Here is a 15,814-nt window from a genome sequence, read left to right as displayed (position 1 = left end):
CATTCTGTAAATTTTTTACAGATGCCAGGAAAAAGTCTGAATTTCAAGTATTTAAGGAGTGCCTCTTATAGTCATCATTAGCCTCTTAGTAGATGTGTGAGATGAAATTTATGGGCTCAAATTGGAGCCTCTGCTGCTGCATACTCTCCCACTGTCTTAGTCACTTGCCTCACCATGATCAGGCGTTCCCTCTCATACTCTTTAACCATATAGAAAGTCGCAGTGCTCTGAATGCATCCATGGTTTCAGACTTTTCTCATATTGTAAATACAGCCCTATTCTTTTAGAGACTTTTATAGCAGTAATAGCTTTTATATAATTACATCCTTTCAATAAGCACATTAATAAACCAGGTAAGTCATTAAAGGGATGAGGATAATAAAGAAGTATTGGGATTGGATTGACATCCTACACCAAGACCGGGAGAACCTTGGCTAAGCCCTGCACAGTTGACATCTCAGACACAGTAATCACCTCACTTATTTACATTACCAAGCTAGCAGGAGGTTTGATAAAAAAAAAGACCACTGAGTAACCATTAATGAAAAATATCCTCTTTAAACTAAACCTGTCAGTAAAATAAAAGTCATAAACAAACTCCAGAACTACAACAAACAAAAAGTGGTGATGGCACATACAATTAAATGCAGCCTTCAGCAGCCTGGGTTCTCCAAATTAAGGGTACTATACTAATATTTTAATTTGGAAATTTCCTGGTAGTGTTGAGTACTGGCCTACACCTCTCACAGGTTCCTGAAGGTCCATCGCTATGATGGAGGGCAAGTCAAGAAAGGGCAGGCTGGAGCTGCGGTGGCTCAACGCGATTGGCACTGCGCTGACAAGCCATTCACCTCTGCAGCTAGGGGTTCGGATCCCGGTCTCGGCTACATGTGAATTGAGTCCCGGTGGGTGTGCTATGCGAGGTAAGCCTGCTCTTAGTACGCCCACCCCCCTCCCACAAAAACCACCACACTTACACGCACTCGAAATTGGGTTAACATGCACGCACTTTGACCACGCGGTCTCTAAAAATAGAGGCGAAGGACTAACAGGGCTGGTTGAGCGGGCTAGATCCTCTCACTCCCTTATAGGGAGTCCCTCTGCCCCGTTGGGCTTCAAAGCGGAGCAGGTAGGGCGGGCTATGTTGGAGGACCCCCTCACACACCCGCCATTGCCACCCGGGGCATGGAGAAAGGTGCCAGAATGCCTCTGGGGGAGGCCTGCCTACTCCCAACTCCTGCAGTCCGGCTCCTCTCTCGAGTAAACGCACAAAATACACTTAAAAAAAAAAAAAAAAAAAAAGGGCAGGCTATTAATCATCATTATCAGGGAGTGTACACATTTTCTTGTTATAGTACGCTGGGATTTTGGGCACCCAGGGTACTGAAGTCTACATATCGAGGTATGCATGGACACTGCCTGGGGTCGGCTTTGTACTTTTAGAATACTGACAGGAGTAATAAGTACAGGAGACTTTTCTTAAAGTCAACTGAAAAGAACAGAAATTTTACACAGTCTCAATTTTTACTTAGTCTACTATCTACCCCCATGGGGAAAAGAGGGAAAGCATGATTTCAATGAAAAATATCATATTAAAATAAAAATATAAAGTAACCCATCAAAATTAGTATTAATTAAATAATCCAGTTGATACCTCGATTAATGAAAAAATACAACATATACAGTACCAATACCCACGTTGAGAATAAAGCAAATTATCAGAAAAAATTAATGTCCAGTAATAAGAATATTGCAAGGCTCAGCACCAGATACAATTATTTTGCCTATTGGTGCTGGAGCCATTGCAGTTTATAATAGATGAAACCATCTGTCTTGCAGTATAAAATATGGCCATAAAAAATTTCCTTTTTTTTAATGAGTCCATCCTGCAGTGCACAATTCAGAATGAAATCACATGCGAAGAGTCTGCTACTTTCCACCTTGGTTTTTCTTTGGCTGCTCATTTGCTCCCAGAATGCACTGCTGCAACTGAGGCAGGTATCGGTCTTCGATCTCCACCTACTGCAGTAATGGCTGTAGAAGAGGGAGTAACTCCAGTCAGGAAGCTATATGGGCTTGATGGAGACTTACCTGAAAAAAAAATAAAGTAATAGTAAAAACAAAGTGAAATGTTTTGGGTAGACAAAGTCTCACAGACTGCTGGAGCCAAGAAGTAGAGTCTAGGAGCCAGCAGGCAATTTATAGAGACAGGGAACATATGCTTTCATTTACAAAGGCTCATATTTGTCCAACCCTAGTGTAGATAATGTGTGAATGCCACTGGTGAGAATTAACTTTTACTGACAAACTTCTGATGTATAAAGGCCTATGTTGAAGAACTGAAACAAAATACAAGATTGGCAGCAAAAATAAAATACCTTATATATTAGGGCCCAGATTCTCAAAGGAGATACGACGGCGTATCTCCAGATACGCCGTCGTATCTCTGAGTCTGAGCCGTCGTATCTATGCGCCTGATTCTTAGAATCAGTTACGCATAGATTTGTATTAGATCCGACCGGCGTAAGTCCCTTACGCCGTCGGATCTTAACTGCATATTTAAGCTGGCCGCTAGGGGCGTGTACGCTGATTTACGCCTAGAAATATGTAAATCAGCTAGATACGCAAATTCACGAACGTACGCCCAGCCGACGCAGTACAGATACGCTGTTTACATTAGGCTTCCCGCGTAAAATTTTGAACATTTTTTTTACGTAGTTTGCGTAAGTCGTTTGCGAATAGGGCTGGGCATCATTTACGTTCACGTCGAAAGCATTGGCTTCTTGCGGGTTAATTCGGAGCATGCGCACTGGGATACTTTCACGGACGGCGCATGCACCGTTCGTAAAAAGCGTCATTTACGTGGGGTCACATAAAATTAACATAACACACGCCCACATCTACCACATTTGAATTAGGTGGGCTTACGCCGGCCTATTTACGCTACGCCGCCGCACAAAGATACGCCGCTGTACGTGAATCTGGGCCTAGAATTGTAATATACATTAGCTGGACCTTTAGCATATTAGTTGTTCTAAATTGTAGTGAATGCATGTTATTGTGCTCTGAAAAGTTTTGTTAGACCTCTATTAGGTCAAATATTTCCTCCTTTAGTAAAAATTAAGAAAAAGGAAAACATACTCATCGTACTGTACTTTATACAGTCTATTACATTTTGTTAGATGCACAAAAATAAGGCTGTTTAAATGTTGAAACAGGCTTTTTGTGCTAGCCAAGACCCCTTTCACACTGGGGCCGCCTGTGCGTTAGCTGTAAAGTACAGCTCGTTTTAGCGGCGCTTTACCGCTGTTTAACCACTTCCATACCGGGCCTATTCTGGCACTCTCCTAAAAATGTAAAAAATCATATTTTTTTTGCTAGAAAATTACTCAAAACCCTCAAACATTTATATATGTTTTTTTTAGCAGACACCCTAGGGAATAAAATGGCGGTCGTTGCTACTTTATATCTTGCACAGTATTTGCGCAAAAAAAATTCAAGCTACCAGGGACAGGGGCGCTTTAAAAAAATATATTTTTGATTTTACTTTATTATTTTTTTACACTTTCTTTTACATTTTTTTTCTCACTTTTATTCCTATCACAAGGAATGTAAACATCCCTTGTAATAGGAATGGTTTGTGACAGGTCCTCTTTATGGAGAGATGCAGGGTCAATAAGACTGAAAAAAATTTCACAGATCTCATGTTTACCACCCGCGATTGTGGCTTTGTTTGTTTGTCATGCCCGGGCCTCCAACAGTCATAAAGATGACTGGTGACCATGTGGTCACCAGTCATCTCTATGGTCGTCATCCAGCGGCGGCCAATTCCTTCTCTGGGTCCCTGATGGCGGTGGGATGTCCCCTCCCATTGCCCATAAGAAGGATCAAGCGGTGGAACTGCCGCTATGATCGTTCTTATGGTGCACAGAATTGCTGGCTGAAAACGAGGATATCTGAATGATGCTTGTAGCTGCAGGCATCATTCAGATATTCCCACTGAAAGTCAAGGATGTCATATGACGGCCTTGGGCTGGAATTGTGGTGCTGCCCATTCATTGCAATGGACAGGGGCATTTTGGGAGCGCTTTATACAGCGCTCCCAAACCACCCCAAAGGTGCTGCTTGCAGGTCTTTTCTAACGTCCCGCAAGCGCACCACCCGGTGTGAAAGCATTCAGGCTTTCACATTCGGTCAGCATGGGAGGTGGTTTTCAGGTGCTTTACAGGCGCTATTTCTAGCGCTAAGATGCCTGAAAGCTGCTTCAGTGTGAAAAAGGTGTTATTGGAGTGTGTGTTGGGGAATCTTTGTATTGTTCTGTTCACAGCCCTGCACATGTGCACCCCATCTGATGTTAGCTATAAACTGGTCCCAACAACTGCCATATTTGCTTTGCTAAAAAGGCAGAGATGTGTGCATTTTATACTTCATACAGATTACTATTATTAATCTCTTGCATACTAAGCTACTTTTTGTGTACTAGTTATATTAAAAAAACTTTTTTTAGAATTTAAAACAACATCAAAAGCATATCAGCATTCTTAAATTTGTAAAGAATTACAGTATGTACCGTATATACTCGAGTATAAGCCGACCCGAATATAAGCCGATGCACCTAATTTTACCACAAAAAAACTGGGAAAACTTATTGACTCGAGTATAAGCCTAGGGTGTCCATCTGCATGCCTCACTGTGCCTCACTTTGCCTCACTGTGTCCATGTGCATGCCTCAATGTGCCCCATGCCTCTCTGTGCCCCATGCCTCACTGTGCCCCATGCCTCACTGTGTCCATGACTAGACTTACGTTTAACATGGGAGTATATAGAAGGGGTGCCCGGGTTTGAAAAATAGGTGCTCCCCGGCTGTAGGTCCCCCAGACAGCAAACTTTGCACACTTGTTGAGGAGAATTGGGGATACATGTGTGCCAAGTTTAAGGTCCAGGGGACCTACGGCCAGCCAGTATCGGGTCCCCAAAGTCCGGGAGATCAGTCGCAAAAAGGTCACTCGAGTATAAGTCAAGAGGGGCATTTTCAGTACGAAAAAATGTGCTGAAAAACTTGGCTTATACTCGAGTATATACAGTAACTAAATAGTTGGTTTTAGAATCCAAATGGAGTTTTATTTTAAAACACCATTTAGAATTTTTTCTTCTTGTTTTTGAAAGGTAACCAAGCTTTACAATGAAATTTGTGACTAATATAATAAACAAAATACCTTATAAGGTCTGTTTTTCCTCCATACAATAATAACTTGTGTATGTTGGAATGAGGTACCTTTAAACTGCCAACTACCACCTTTTAAAGTTCATTGATCAGATGTACTATAACATATAATTCCATTAATGTTTGTAACGAATATTATGGAGGATCACAATGAATAACAGCAACCTGTTTTGGTTTGGATGTCTGCTGCACTAAAAATTCACATAATACAGCAACCTCAGCCATGGCTGGACAAACACGTGTGTTTAATATTTTCCTATGCAGTGAACAGGCACTGGAAACATTTATGGTTTCCTGTTGGCTAAAGATTTGTTAGAATACATAAAGGATGCCAGAACTGTCTGTGTTGTGTCACTAATTCTTCCTTTTTGTTTAATGAGATTTCAGGGCCGTTTAGAATTGTAACCTGGATGGGCCTTTAGAAAAATGCACACAGGTCTTAGAACAGGGCTTGACAAATTTGCTTTGAATCTAGGAGCCACCTAAAAAGGAGCCTTTTTTTTATCGTAGCATAGCGTGAGTTGTCAGCGCAAGGCAAGGCAAGTCATTTGTGCCCCCTAACCCCCCTAACTTACTTGCAGCAGAGCAGCCAGCCAATAACCCTAATGTAATGCCGCTATATCAGGACTATAGGCTGTCCGGAAAGAATGACAATAAAAACCTGTTATAGGGGGAAACACCTTATTATGCCAATTGTTTACAAATCCCCCCACAGCTCTCACCTCTTCACAAATCCCCCCCACTTTTCACAACTCCCCCCTCCCCCCCCCCGGAGTGGCAGTATGTGAGGAATTAAAAAAACTTTAGCTCTGCTGTAGATAAGCAGCCGTGCTAAAGTTTTTGGGGGATTTTAGATTATGAAGGGTATCTCCACCTTCACACCTAACCAAACAAACATTAAGGCCCTCTTAACAGCCTTTTCACTGCTGCTGTTCTTTGTGCACTTATCTTTCTTGTGGAACATCATTTGCCGTGCCACCCATGTTCGCCGGTGTGCATCTCCGTACATTTGAAACATCTGTACACACAGAGGCATATCTAGTGAAAATAGCGCCTATGGAAAGCACTGAAACTGCGCCCCTGTCGAAACATTTGAAACCCATTTTTCAGATAACCTTAACAAAAAACACAGCTAACAAAACTAGTGATATTTATCATCCCTTGTGATACCTTTGGTAGTGACATATCCTCTTTATGGAGAAATCTGGGGTTTATTAGACCCCTGATGCCACCTCTGCCCTCCAAGGCCAGGTAAATGCAGAACCAATACTGGAAGTGATGAGATCTTCATCGCTTAAGGCCTCAGTTTTCACAGAGGAGAGGGAGAAACTGATGTTCCTCCTTCTTCTTTGTGCGCTGCCAATCCGACCAGATGGAATGGGAGAGCCTGGGAGAACAGGGGAGGGCTATGGCTGAACGCAGCAGGGATAGCGCTGCCATTGTCCATTAGCAAAGGTGCTGAAAAGGAGATCCTGCCTATGCTCAGGAGGAGGGAAGAAGAGACCCTCAGACCCTGGTAAGTGCCTTGCTGCCCAGCCACTCATCAGCGCCCCCTTCATATGGCGCCCATGGCACTTTCCATGGCTGCCATACCCTAGATACGCCACTGTGTACACAGCCCTGGAAGCTTTGTAGAAGCACATTTTCAAGGGCTCCTCTTCTTTTGTTTTGGAAGAAAAAACAGACTCTCATTGGTCAGTGCTGTCACATAATGACGCTAACCAATGGCCAAGAGCCTTGCAAAGATTATGCTTCTATACAGCTTCCGGGGCTGTGTACGGAGGTTTTAATTGTATGGAGATGCAAACAGGTGACAATTGGTGGCACGGTGGATGATGTTACATAAGACAGATAAGTGTACAGGAACAGTAGCCCAGGCGCCAGGAAGCAATTTCTAGTCGCCTCCTCCATTCCACTTTAGACAGGATGATCAAATGTATTGTACTGCATATATAGTAGAAAAGCTGAAAATTAAAATGAAAATAAATACAAAAAATATAACATACAACAGGGGTAGGAAACCTTTCATCTTAGTATGGTGAGGAAAAGCTTGTAAGAAACTGAAAGTGCCAGACAGGCCCAGAATTGTCTGACAGCCCCTGTGACTTTCTACCTGTTGAAAAAGTGGAGCTGGGGTGAGAAAGGGTGTGTGTGTGCAGAGACACAACACAAACAGCCGGAGCTCCCAAACCCGGAAGGAAGACCAGGTGAAGATGGCAGCGCCGGGGAGAAGTAACAGCGAAGCACTGGAGGTCTCCGTGTACAGGTAAGTCTGTCATAATGTGCTAGTTGTGTGGTGCATACTAGTGCATTATGACTTAAACCTGCATGGAGGCCCATTGTTTTTTATTATTCGGTTTACTACCGCTTTACCACTTGAATGCCTGGGCCTTTTTCTGCGTAAATTCCCTTGAATCCCAGAATATTTTTTTATTTCAATGAAGTCTAAGTTAAAGTTAAAGTTAAGTTATACCTTTCAGCGTTTTAGTCTACCCTTATGTATTATACATCTTTTGGAACAGATAGGGATTTCATTTGGTAGCAAATGTGCATACACATTTTATTATTTATTTGGTTTTTTATTGGGAATAAATAGTTAAAAAGAAAAAAATATATAATTTTCCTTTAATTTATCCCGAAGCAACATTTACCCAATTTGCGCGCACTTATATATTTACAGTCTCAAAAATATTCCAGTTGCACACCTTCCTGGAGAGCGGCCAATGAGAAAAGAGGGTGCTGAAGCGATCACCAGCTGGGAACTGGAAAAGCAATCATGTAGATATATTCGCCAGCACACCAAGGATCGTTTAAAAAAACGTCCAAAAAAATGTATTGCATAGAAACAATCACAAAAAAAACAACGTTTCGAAGTCGCACAGGACATCTTCGTCAGGCTCTTGCCTGACGAAGAGGTCCTGTGCGACTTCGAAACATTGCTTTTTTTGTGATCGTTTCTATGCAATAAATTTGCTTTAGCTAAGAAATCGCTAAAAAATTCAGTGGCATTTGATGCTTGCACAGTAAAGAAAAATGAGATCCAAATCCTCCAATGTCATTATTGGGACCTGGGGATTAATTTGAGGGGGGAACATTTTTACTGATTTTCAGGGTAGCTGTAGTTCTCCCATGCCAGACCATGGCTGAATGGGTTAAATCTCTTAAAAATCTGATTAATGCCGACATTGACATGCAGATTATTAGTCACATGAACCAGATGTCTTTAAATTTTAGCTGTGATGGCTTGTTAGACGCCTACTGCTTGCTTGATCTTTTGCTAATGGACTTGAACAGGGCTCTGTGGCTAAAGTTCCGGACTGTGTTTACTCCTGGATGCTATCATCAAGGATGCTACTGGGGTAAAATTGCTGTCCAGTGGACAAAGCCCAAGGAGCAAACTTACAAATCTCCCTTTGCTACTTCCCAAAAGTATCCCTTTCACTTCACTGTGCCCTAAATTTCCACATAGAGACGCTCCTAGCTTGATACTCCAACCACTGCAAGATCTGGCATTCCAAGTATGCCAAATTCACCAATAATCCCTCTTTGGCATGAAGGTGCACCCCCACTTTCCAGAGTAGAGGGACATTTGATGTCCTTTGTGATCATTTAGAAGTCTTCCATCCCCAATGCTTGAAAGCAAGAGGTGGTGTCCCAGGTTCAAGTTTAGTTCCCTGCCTTCCTGCCTCCTTGTGTTTTAACCTCTAATCTCCCAGTTTTTCCCAGGCTTCTTCTGATGGCAATTTCGGACAGAACGCTCTTCAGGCAGATCTTTGAGTTGCAAGCAGCCCTTTATTTTTAGTTCTTTGTTAGACCTTTTAACTTTTTTTGTGGCTTTGTCGGCTACTCCTCATTTGGACAGCTTAATTTTCTTGGAGTCCATTGAGAGACACTGGTCCCACTCCTCTGTCTTTATAATCATGCTCTTGGTACAGTTTTGCTAAGAAACTGAGGCATGCTGGTAGTAGGAGGGGTTGTCCCAGGTTGACCTGCAGTTGTTTTACTGATTGTCCTATAGGCAGCAATTAAACCTGAAGGTTTAAGACTTTCCGTGTCCCTCATTTGGACTCAAAGAAAAAGGATTTCATCGAGAGTATACAAATACGATTTTCAGTTTTTAATCAGGTAAATATTTTTGTAACTTCTGACAGTTTGCTTTTGAACCATTTCATATTATTTACAGGTCTCAAACTAATTATATTTCAATTTCATATATATATATATATATATATATATATATATATTAGGGCTGCGGAAATTAACGATTAATTGTTCGATTAATCGTTAATTTCTTTGATCGACTAAAATATTTTTGATCGACGATCCGCGGAGTGAGCTCCGCGGTCTCGCCCATAGGAAAGACCGCGGCTTCGGCCTAGCTCCGGAGCCGCAGCCATCTTGGTCCACCCGGCAGCAGCCAAGTAGCGGTGCGCTGACGTCATCATCACCCGCCCGCCTGCTTGTATTATCTTCCCTTGCGCACGTGTCCATCAGCTACTCTGCGGACCGGTCTGTAGGTAAGAGAGGACGACAACCATCCTTTATATTAAAGCATGGGGGCATATGTGTATGTAAAGCATGGGGGCATATGTGTATGTAAAGCATGGGGGCAAATGTGTATGTAAAGCATGGGGGCAAATGTGTATGTAAAGCATGGGGGCAAATGTGTATGTAAAGCATGGGGGCAAATGTGTATGTAAAGCATGGGGGCAAATGTGTATGTAAAGCATGGGGGCAAATGTGTATGTAAAGCATGGGGGCAAATGTGTATGTAAAGCATAGGGGCAAATGTGTATGTAAAGCATAGGGGCAAATGTGTATGTAAAGCATGGGGGCAAATGTGTATGTAAAGCATGGGGGCAAATGTGTATGTAAAGCAAGGGGGCAAATGTGTATATTCTTGCAGTATGGGGGCAGATGTGTATATTAAAGCATGGGGGCAGATGTGTATATTAAAGCATGGGGGCAGATGCTGTAATATACACATTTGCCCCCATGCTTTACATGCACATTTGCCCCCATGCTTTGCATACACATTTGCCCCCATGCTTTGCATACACATTTGCCCCCATGCTTTGCATACACATTTGCCCCCATGCTTTGCATACACATTTGCCCCCATGCTTTACATACACATTTGCCCCCATGCTTTACATACACATTTGCCCCCATGCTTTACATACACATTTGCCCCCATGCTTTAATATACACATTTGCCCCCATGCTTTAATATACACATTTGCCCCCATGCTTTAATATACACATCTGCCCCCATGCTACTGTAATGTACACATCTGCCCCCATGCTGCTGTAATGTACACATCTGCCCCCATGCTTCTGTAATGTACACATCTGCCCCCATGCTTCTGTAATGTACACATCTGCCCCCATGCTTCTGTAATGTACACATCTGCCCCCATGCTGCTGTAATGTACACATCTGCCCCCATGCTGCTGTAATGTACACATCTGCCCCCATGCTGCTGTAATGTACACATCTGCCCCCATGCTGCTGTAATGTACACATCTGCCCCCATGCTGCTGTAATGTACACATCTGCCCCATGCTGCTGTAATGTACACATCTGCCCCCATGCTGCTGTAATGTACACATGGGGGCAGATGTGTATATTCTTGCAGTATGGGGGCAGATGTGTATATTACAGCATGGGGCAAATGTGTATAATCTTACAGCATCGGGGCAAATGTGTATAATCTTACAGCATCGGGGCAAATGTGTATAATCTTACAGCATCGGGGCAAATGTGTATAATCTTACAGCATCGGGGCAAATGTGTATATTCTTGCGTTAATTCATCGAAATTAGTCGATTAATCGATTAAAAAAAAAACGATTAATCGAACACAAAAATTTTAATCAGTAACAGCCCTAATATATATATATAATACTTGTACTTATAACAAGTATTCCTCCTGTATTGAATTGTATTGGTAATTGTACTGTCTGCCCTAATGTTGTAAAGCGCTGCACAAACTGTCGGCGCTATATAAATCCTGTATAATAATAATAATAACGTTATACTTATGATCAAAATGTAAAGACAAACATGTTAGACAGAAATGTTAAATTTCAATCTAATATTTAATTTTCTGCACATACCAGCACATAACTGGTAGTAGCTTATTAGCTTTGCTGAATACGCAGTATACTGAATACTAGAGAGATGTACAGTAGCTTTCACAACAACCAGGTGCAAGAGGTGCAAAAAACACAGTACGGACAAATGTTTTCATTACTGATGACAGTGTACCTTCAAAGATAGTTTACACAAAGACAACAGAATTATGAGGAAACATGTAATTGTCAATTTAGGGAACAAAACATCAGAAGCATATACTTACAGTCTTTGCGACTTGTGCCATCTGGAAGCGCACTTGCAGGATTGTGATTGCTGGACATATTTGAATTATCCTGGCTGCTGCCAAGGTGCAATCTTCTCATATGTCTCACTACTGCAGTAGCATTAAATGCTTGCTGAAAAAGTATGACAGAGTCAGTGAAATGATTGGGTCAACAAATGATAAAAAGCAATCCTAACTGCCTAAGCTATTGCTGGAAGTGATGTCTTCATAAAAATCTTCAAAGCACAAGGATGTTAGATTCATTGAGGCTGACTTACTATACGAGTTAAAGAGGAGCTTTAGCCAGTTCTGCCAAAATGAAAAAAAAAATGTTTTTTCGTATGATCGGGTCGAGAATGGATATACATCGCTGGAATTTTTTTTCTCTTTTAATAAAGGACTTGTCCCAAGCTGTCTCTTGTGTTTAACATTTTTGACCCTTTTTTTGTGAAATGGTAGGGGTACAATGTACCCTGTTACCAATTCACATGGGGGCGCGGAATCTGAGGTTCCCCTTGTTAAAGGGGGCTTCCAGATTCCGATAAGCCCCCCCGCCCACAGACCCCCACAACCACCGGGCAAGGGTTGTGGAAATGAGGCCCTTGTCCCCATCAACCTGGGGATATGGTGCTTTGGACCCCAAAGCATTCTCCCCATGTTGAGGGCATGTGGTCTGGTACGGTTCAGGAGGGGGGGCGCTCTCTTGTCCCCCCCTCTTTTCCTGCTGCCTGCCAGGTTGCGTGCTCGGATAAGGGTCTGGTATGGATTTTTGGGGGGAACTCTACGCCATTTTCTTTGGGGCGCAGGGTTCCCCTTAAAATCCATACCAGAACTGAAGGGCCTGGTATGGAATTTGGGGGGACCCCAATGCAATTTTTTTTTATTTTGATATACGGTTCCCCTTAATATCCATACCAGACCCAAAGGGCCTGGTAATGGACAGGAGGGGGAACCAATGACGCTTTTTTCAATGACTTGTATCTGTATTGCGGGACCTGACAATTCATTATAGCCACCAGCATTTTTAAATTACCTTTTTTCCTTTCGAAATGTCATTTTGTTCAGGGACTGTTCTAAACACGGGAAAAATGTGCCACTTTACAGGCATACTATAGACACCCCCCAGGTACGAACTTTTGATTTTTCATGTTCGTGTTCGAACACATTTTTTGCATGTTTGCAAGTTCTGGTGCGAACCCAACTGGGGACTGTTCGGATCATCCTTAATATTAAGCATAACAGCCAGGCAGTTATAATAGCATCTTCAGAAAGAAAGATCAGCAATGGTACCCTATATGTTTTCTCAGCACAGCTGTGTCTGTAATGAAGTTTGCAAGATGTCACATTTCACTTGGCTCAAGCTGGTACAGTTTTGGATAAACCTAGCCATCTATAAAAGTTTCAACAGTTAAACTGCAATTATTTTACATCCTTCAGTGGATAGAGCCTCTTGTTCACTTTACAGGATCAGATCTTACCTGTGCATACAGCAGTACAAATATGAAAGGAACAGAAGATTTGTGATGACTTACCCTCCATTTACTTTTTGCAAAGTTTTTACGGATTTGTGCACTGACAGATTCATGAATATTTTTACATAGAGCCGTATCCCCAGCAATCCTGAAAAATATTGAACACAAGTTAAAATGTTTTCCAGTTACAGTCAGATACACAGACTCATCTCTTAAATTATTGACACACACAAATGACACTGCTGCTGTCGCTAATAAAATGCATACGAGGCATTGGACACAGAACCTGTAGATTTGTCAGTAATTAAAGTGAAAGATAACTATAAGGCTTCATTTCTATGGACGTTTTTACAGCCACTTTTTTTTGCCTTTTTTACAGCTTAAAAACGGCTGTCCATGTTTTTTTTTTTTTAGCTGGAGCTCAAAAACGCTGCGGTACTTCAAGTTTGGGAGCTCCTCAACATAAAAATTTAATTATATGAAAAAAAAAATGAACTGTAATACATGATAAACCTAATTTGTTCTAAAAAAATATATAAGTTAGGTTCCGAATAGGAGACTTGTCTGATTTTTTTTTTCAATTTTATTAAAACATCTGCCAGAAGCCATCATCTCTTTTTTTGCATCTGAAGTCAGGCTTAACTGTTCTGTATGCTGACACCCACACACACATTGTTATTTTTTTTTTTAAATAAAACTAATTTTAAAAGCATTACATTTTTTATAAGGAAGCCTGTGGCCCCCTCTGGAAGGGGGGCCTGGGGCAATTGCGTCTTTTGCCCCCTTGTAAAATTTAAAAAAATAATAATAACAAAATATATACATTCAACTGTGTAAATACAACATACACAGATAAGTGAAAAAAATAAACTCTAAGCAAAAAATATGAAAAGTCCAAAATACATTTTCTATTATTGCAACAATCATAAGAAGACAAACAAAGTGAAAATCCAGAAATGCGTGAATATTTGCAGTTAACCTCCCATCACCCAAAGGTAAGTAACAGTGATCCTCCAGATGAATATATGTATCTTTATTCTTTTGATTCTGCACCAATTCTTTTTCTTGTGCTACGATTATTTATGCATATATGATTGGAAATTAGGTATCTATTCTTTTGCTAGTTTATAATTCTTAAAATTATATTTTTTCGAAGCACACACTTGTTATTGATTTTGAGAATATTTGCAATTTATAAAACTATCAACAGGTATGAGTGTGAGAGATGAACAGACCAGTATTTTTTTTATCAGATATGGCATTATTGAATTGTGACCCTACACTCCTTTGTACATATGAAAGGTCAGAGAACCTAAAAAAAAAAAATAGAACTGATCCTGAGAGGTAAAGAATCCCGTCTACTTCTGCATATCCTGAACTCCTGTGCCTTTAAAAACTGTACCTGCATTTTATCATTTAATCATTATACGAACTAATATAGTTACAGGTCCAACTGACATTTGTACGATCTTTAGATTAAAATAGTCTTCAGAGCTTTTGTACTACTTCTGGCCATCAATGCAGTTTGGGTATAGTTTCATTGGTCCCTGGTGACTAACACATTTAGCTTATTGCCTGATGTTTATTGGATATAATGAAAGCCGTGGTGTGTACGCTGGCTGGAGACAGAGAAGTGCAATAGAGGCATCTGGGACTGATCACACTAGTAGTCATCTTTACAGTTCTTTGAAGTTATTTTCTGCATCTTGGATGGTTGTCTCAAAATAGTGTCTTCACCCCCATGTGTGACTCTGCTGCATTATTCCCCCCAGATGTTCTCAGGCTATTCTTCCAAAATTTAGGTAAAACCAAAACGGTGAAGAGGAGCAGCTGTCCTGTAATATATTTCAGCCTCTAATCCCTCTCACTTGGGGCCTATTAAAGGCAATCTGGTTAGAGCATTTCATGCAAACAAAGCTATTTTTGTACAGATTTGAATAAAAATGAATAATACAATATTCCAATTTCAAGAGGTAAGAAAACTGGCAAAACACCATTAAAATCCTGAAATCCACTTATATGGTCCCATCAGTATTAAATATGCACATTATAAAAAGCTGATACTGCTTGTCCCTTGTTGGCAATATACTAACAGGCCATCCATATGCAAAATAAGCACATTTGTTAATGAGAAAAAATAAAAGCCAAAAAATAAAAAATAAATATGTGTTTAAATTTGAGTGAATTGTATGTTCTGAGTTTTTTTTTATATTTTTTTTCATAAAAAAATAAAATTATATATATATATATATATATATATATATATATATATATATATATATATATATATATATATATATATATATATATATATATATATATATATATATTTATACACACAGTACAGACCAAAAGTTTGGACACACCTTCTCATTCAAAGAGTTTTCTTTATTTTCATGACTATGAAAATTGTAGATTCACACTGAAGGCATCAAAACTATGAATAACACATGTGGAATTATACATAACAAAAAAGTGTGAAACAACTGAAAATATATTTCATATTCTAGATTCTTCAAAGTAGCCACCTTTTGCAGCAGACACATCTCTAGAACTGTTAAGAGGAGACTGTGTGAATCAGGCCTTCATGGTAGAATATCTGTTAGGAAACCACTGCTAAAGAAAGGCAACAAGCAGAAGAGACTTGTTTGGGCTAAAGAACACAAGGAATGGACATTAGACCAGTGGAAATCTGTGCTTTGGTCTGATGAGTCCAAACTTGAGATCTTTGGTTCCAACCCCCGTGTCTTTGTGCGAC

The 15,814-nt window shown here is 40.7% G+C and overlaps 1 protein-coding gene across 1 annotated transcript in view; it reads right to left on the bottom strand.

The window, feature by feature from the left end:
• Positions 1 to 1,505: 1,505 nt before the first annotated feature.
• The window catches only part of CAMK1D (calcium/calmodulin dependent protein kinase ID), a 404,427-nt gene continuing 390,118 nt past the window's right edge, over positions 1,506 to 15,814 (bottom strand). Inside the window, exons 9-11 of the mRNA XM_040343402.1 lie at positions 13,117 to 13,204; positions 11,585 to 11,717; positions 1,506 to 2,091 (exon numbers count right to left, since the gene is read on the bottom strand). Of these exons, the coding sequence (XP_040199336.1) occupies positions 1,961 to 2,091; positions 11,585 to 11,717; positions 13,117 to 13,204 (352 nt within the window). The 3' untranslated portion in view covers positions 1,506 to 1,960. The remainder of the gene's footprint in view (positions 2,092 to 11,584; positions 11,718 to 13,116; positions 13,205 to 15,814) is intronic.

Source organism: Rana temporaria, chromosome 3 (genome assembly GCF_905171775.1).
Source record: "Rana temporaria chromosome 3, aRanTem1.1, whole genome shotgun sequence".
NCBI lineage: Eukaryota > Metazoa > Chordata > Amphibia > Anura > Ranidae > Rana > Rana temporaria.
This window is presented reverse-complemented; position numbering and strand designations above follow the sequence as displayed.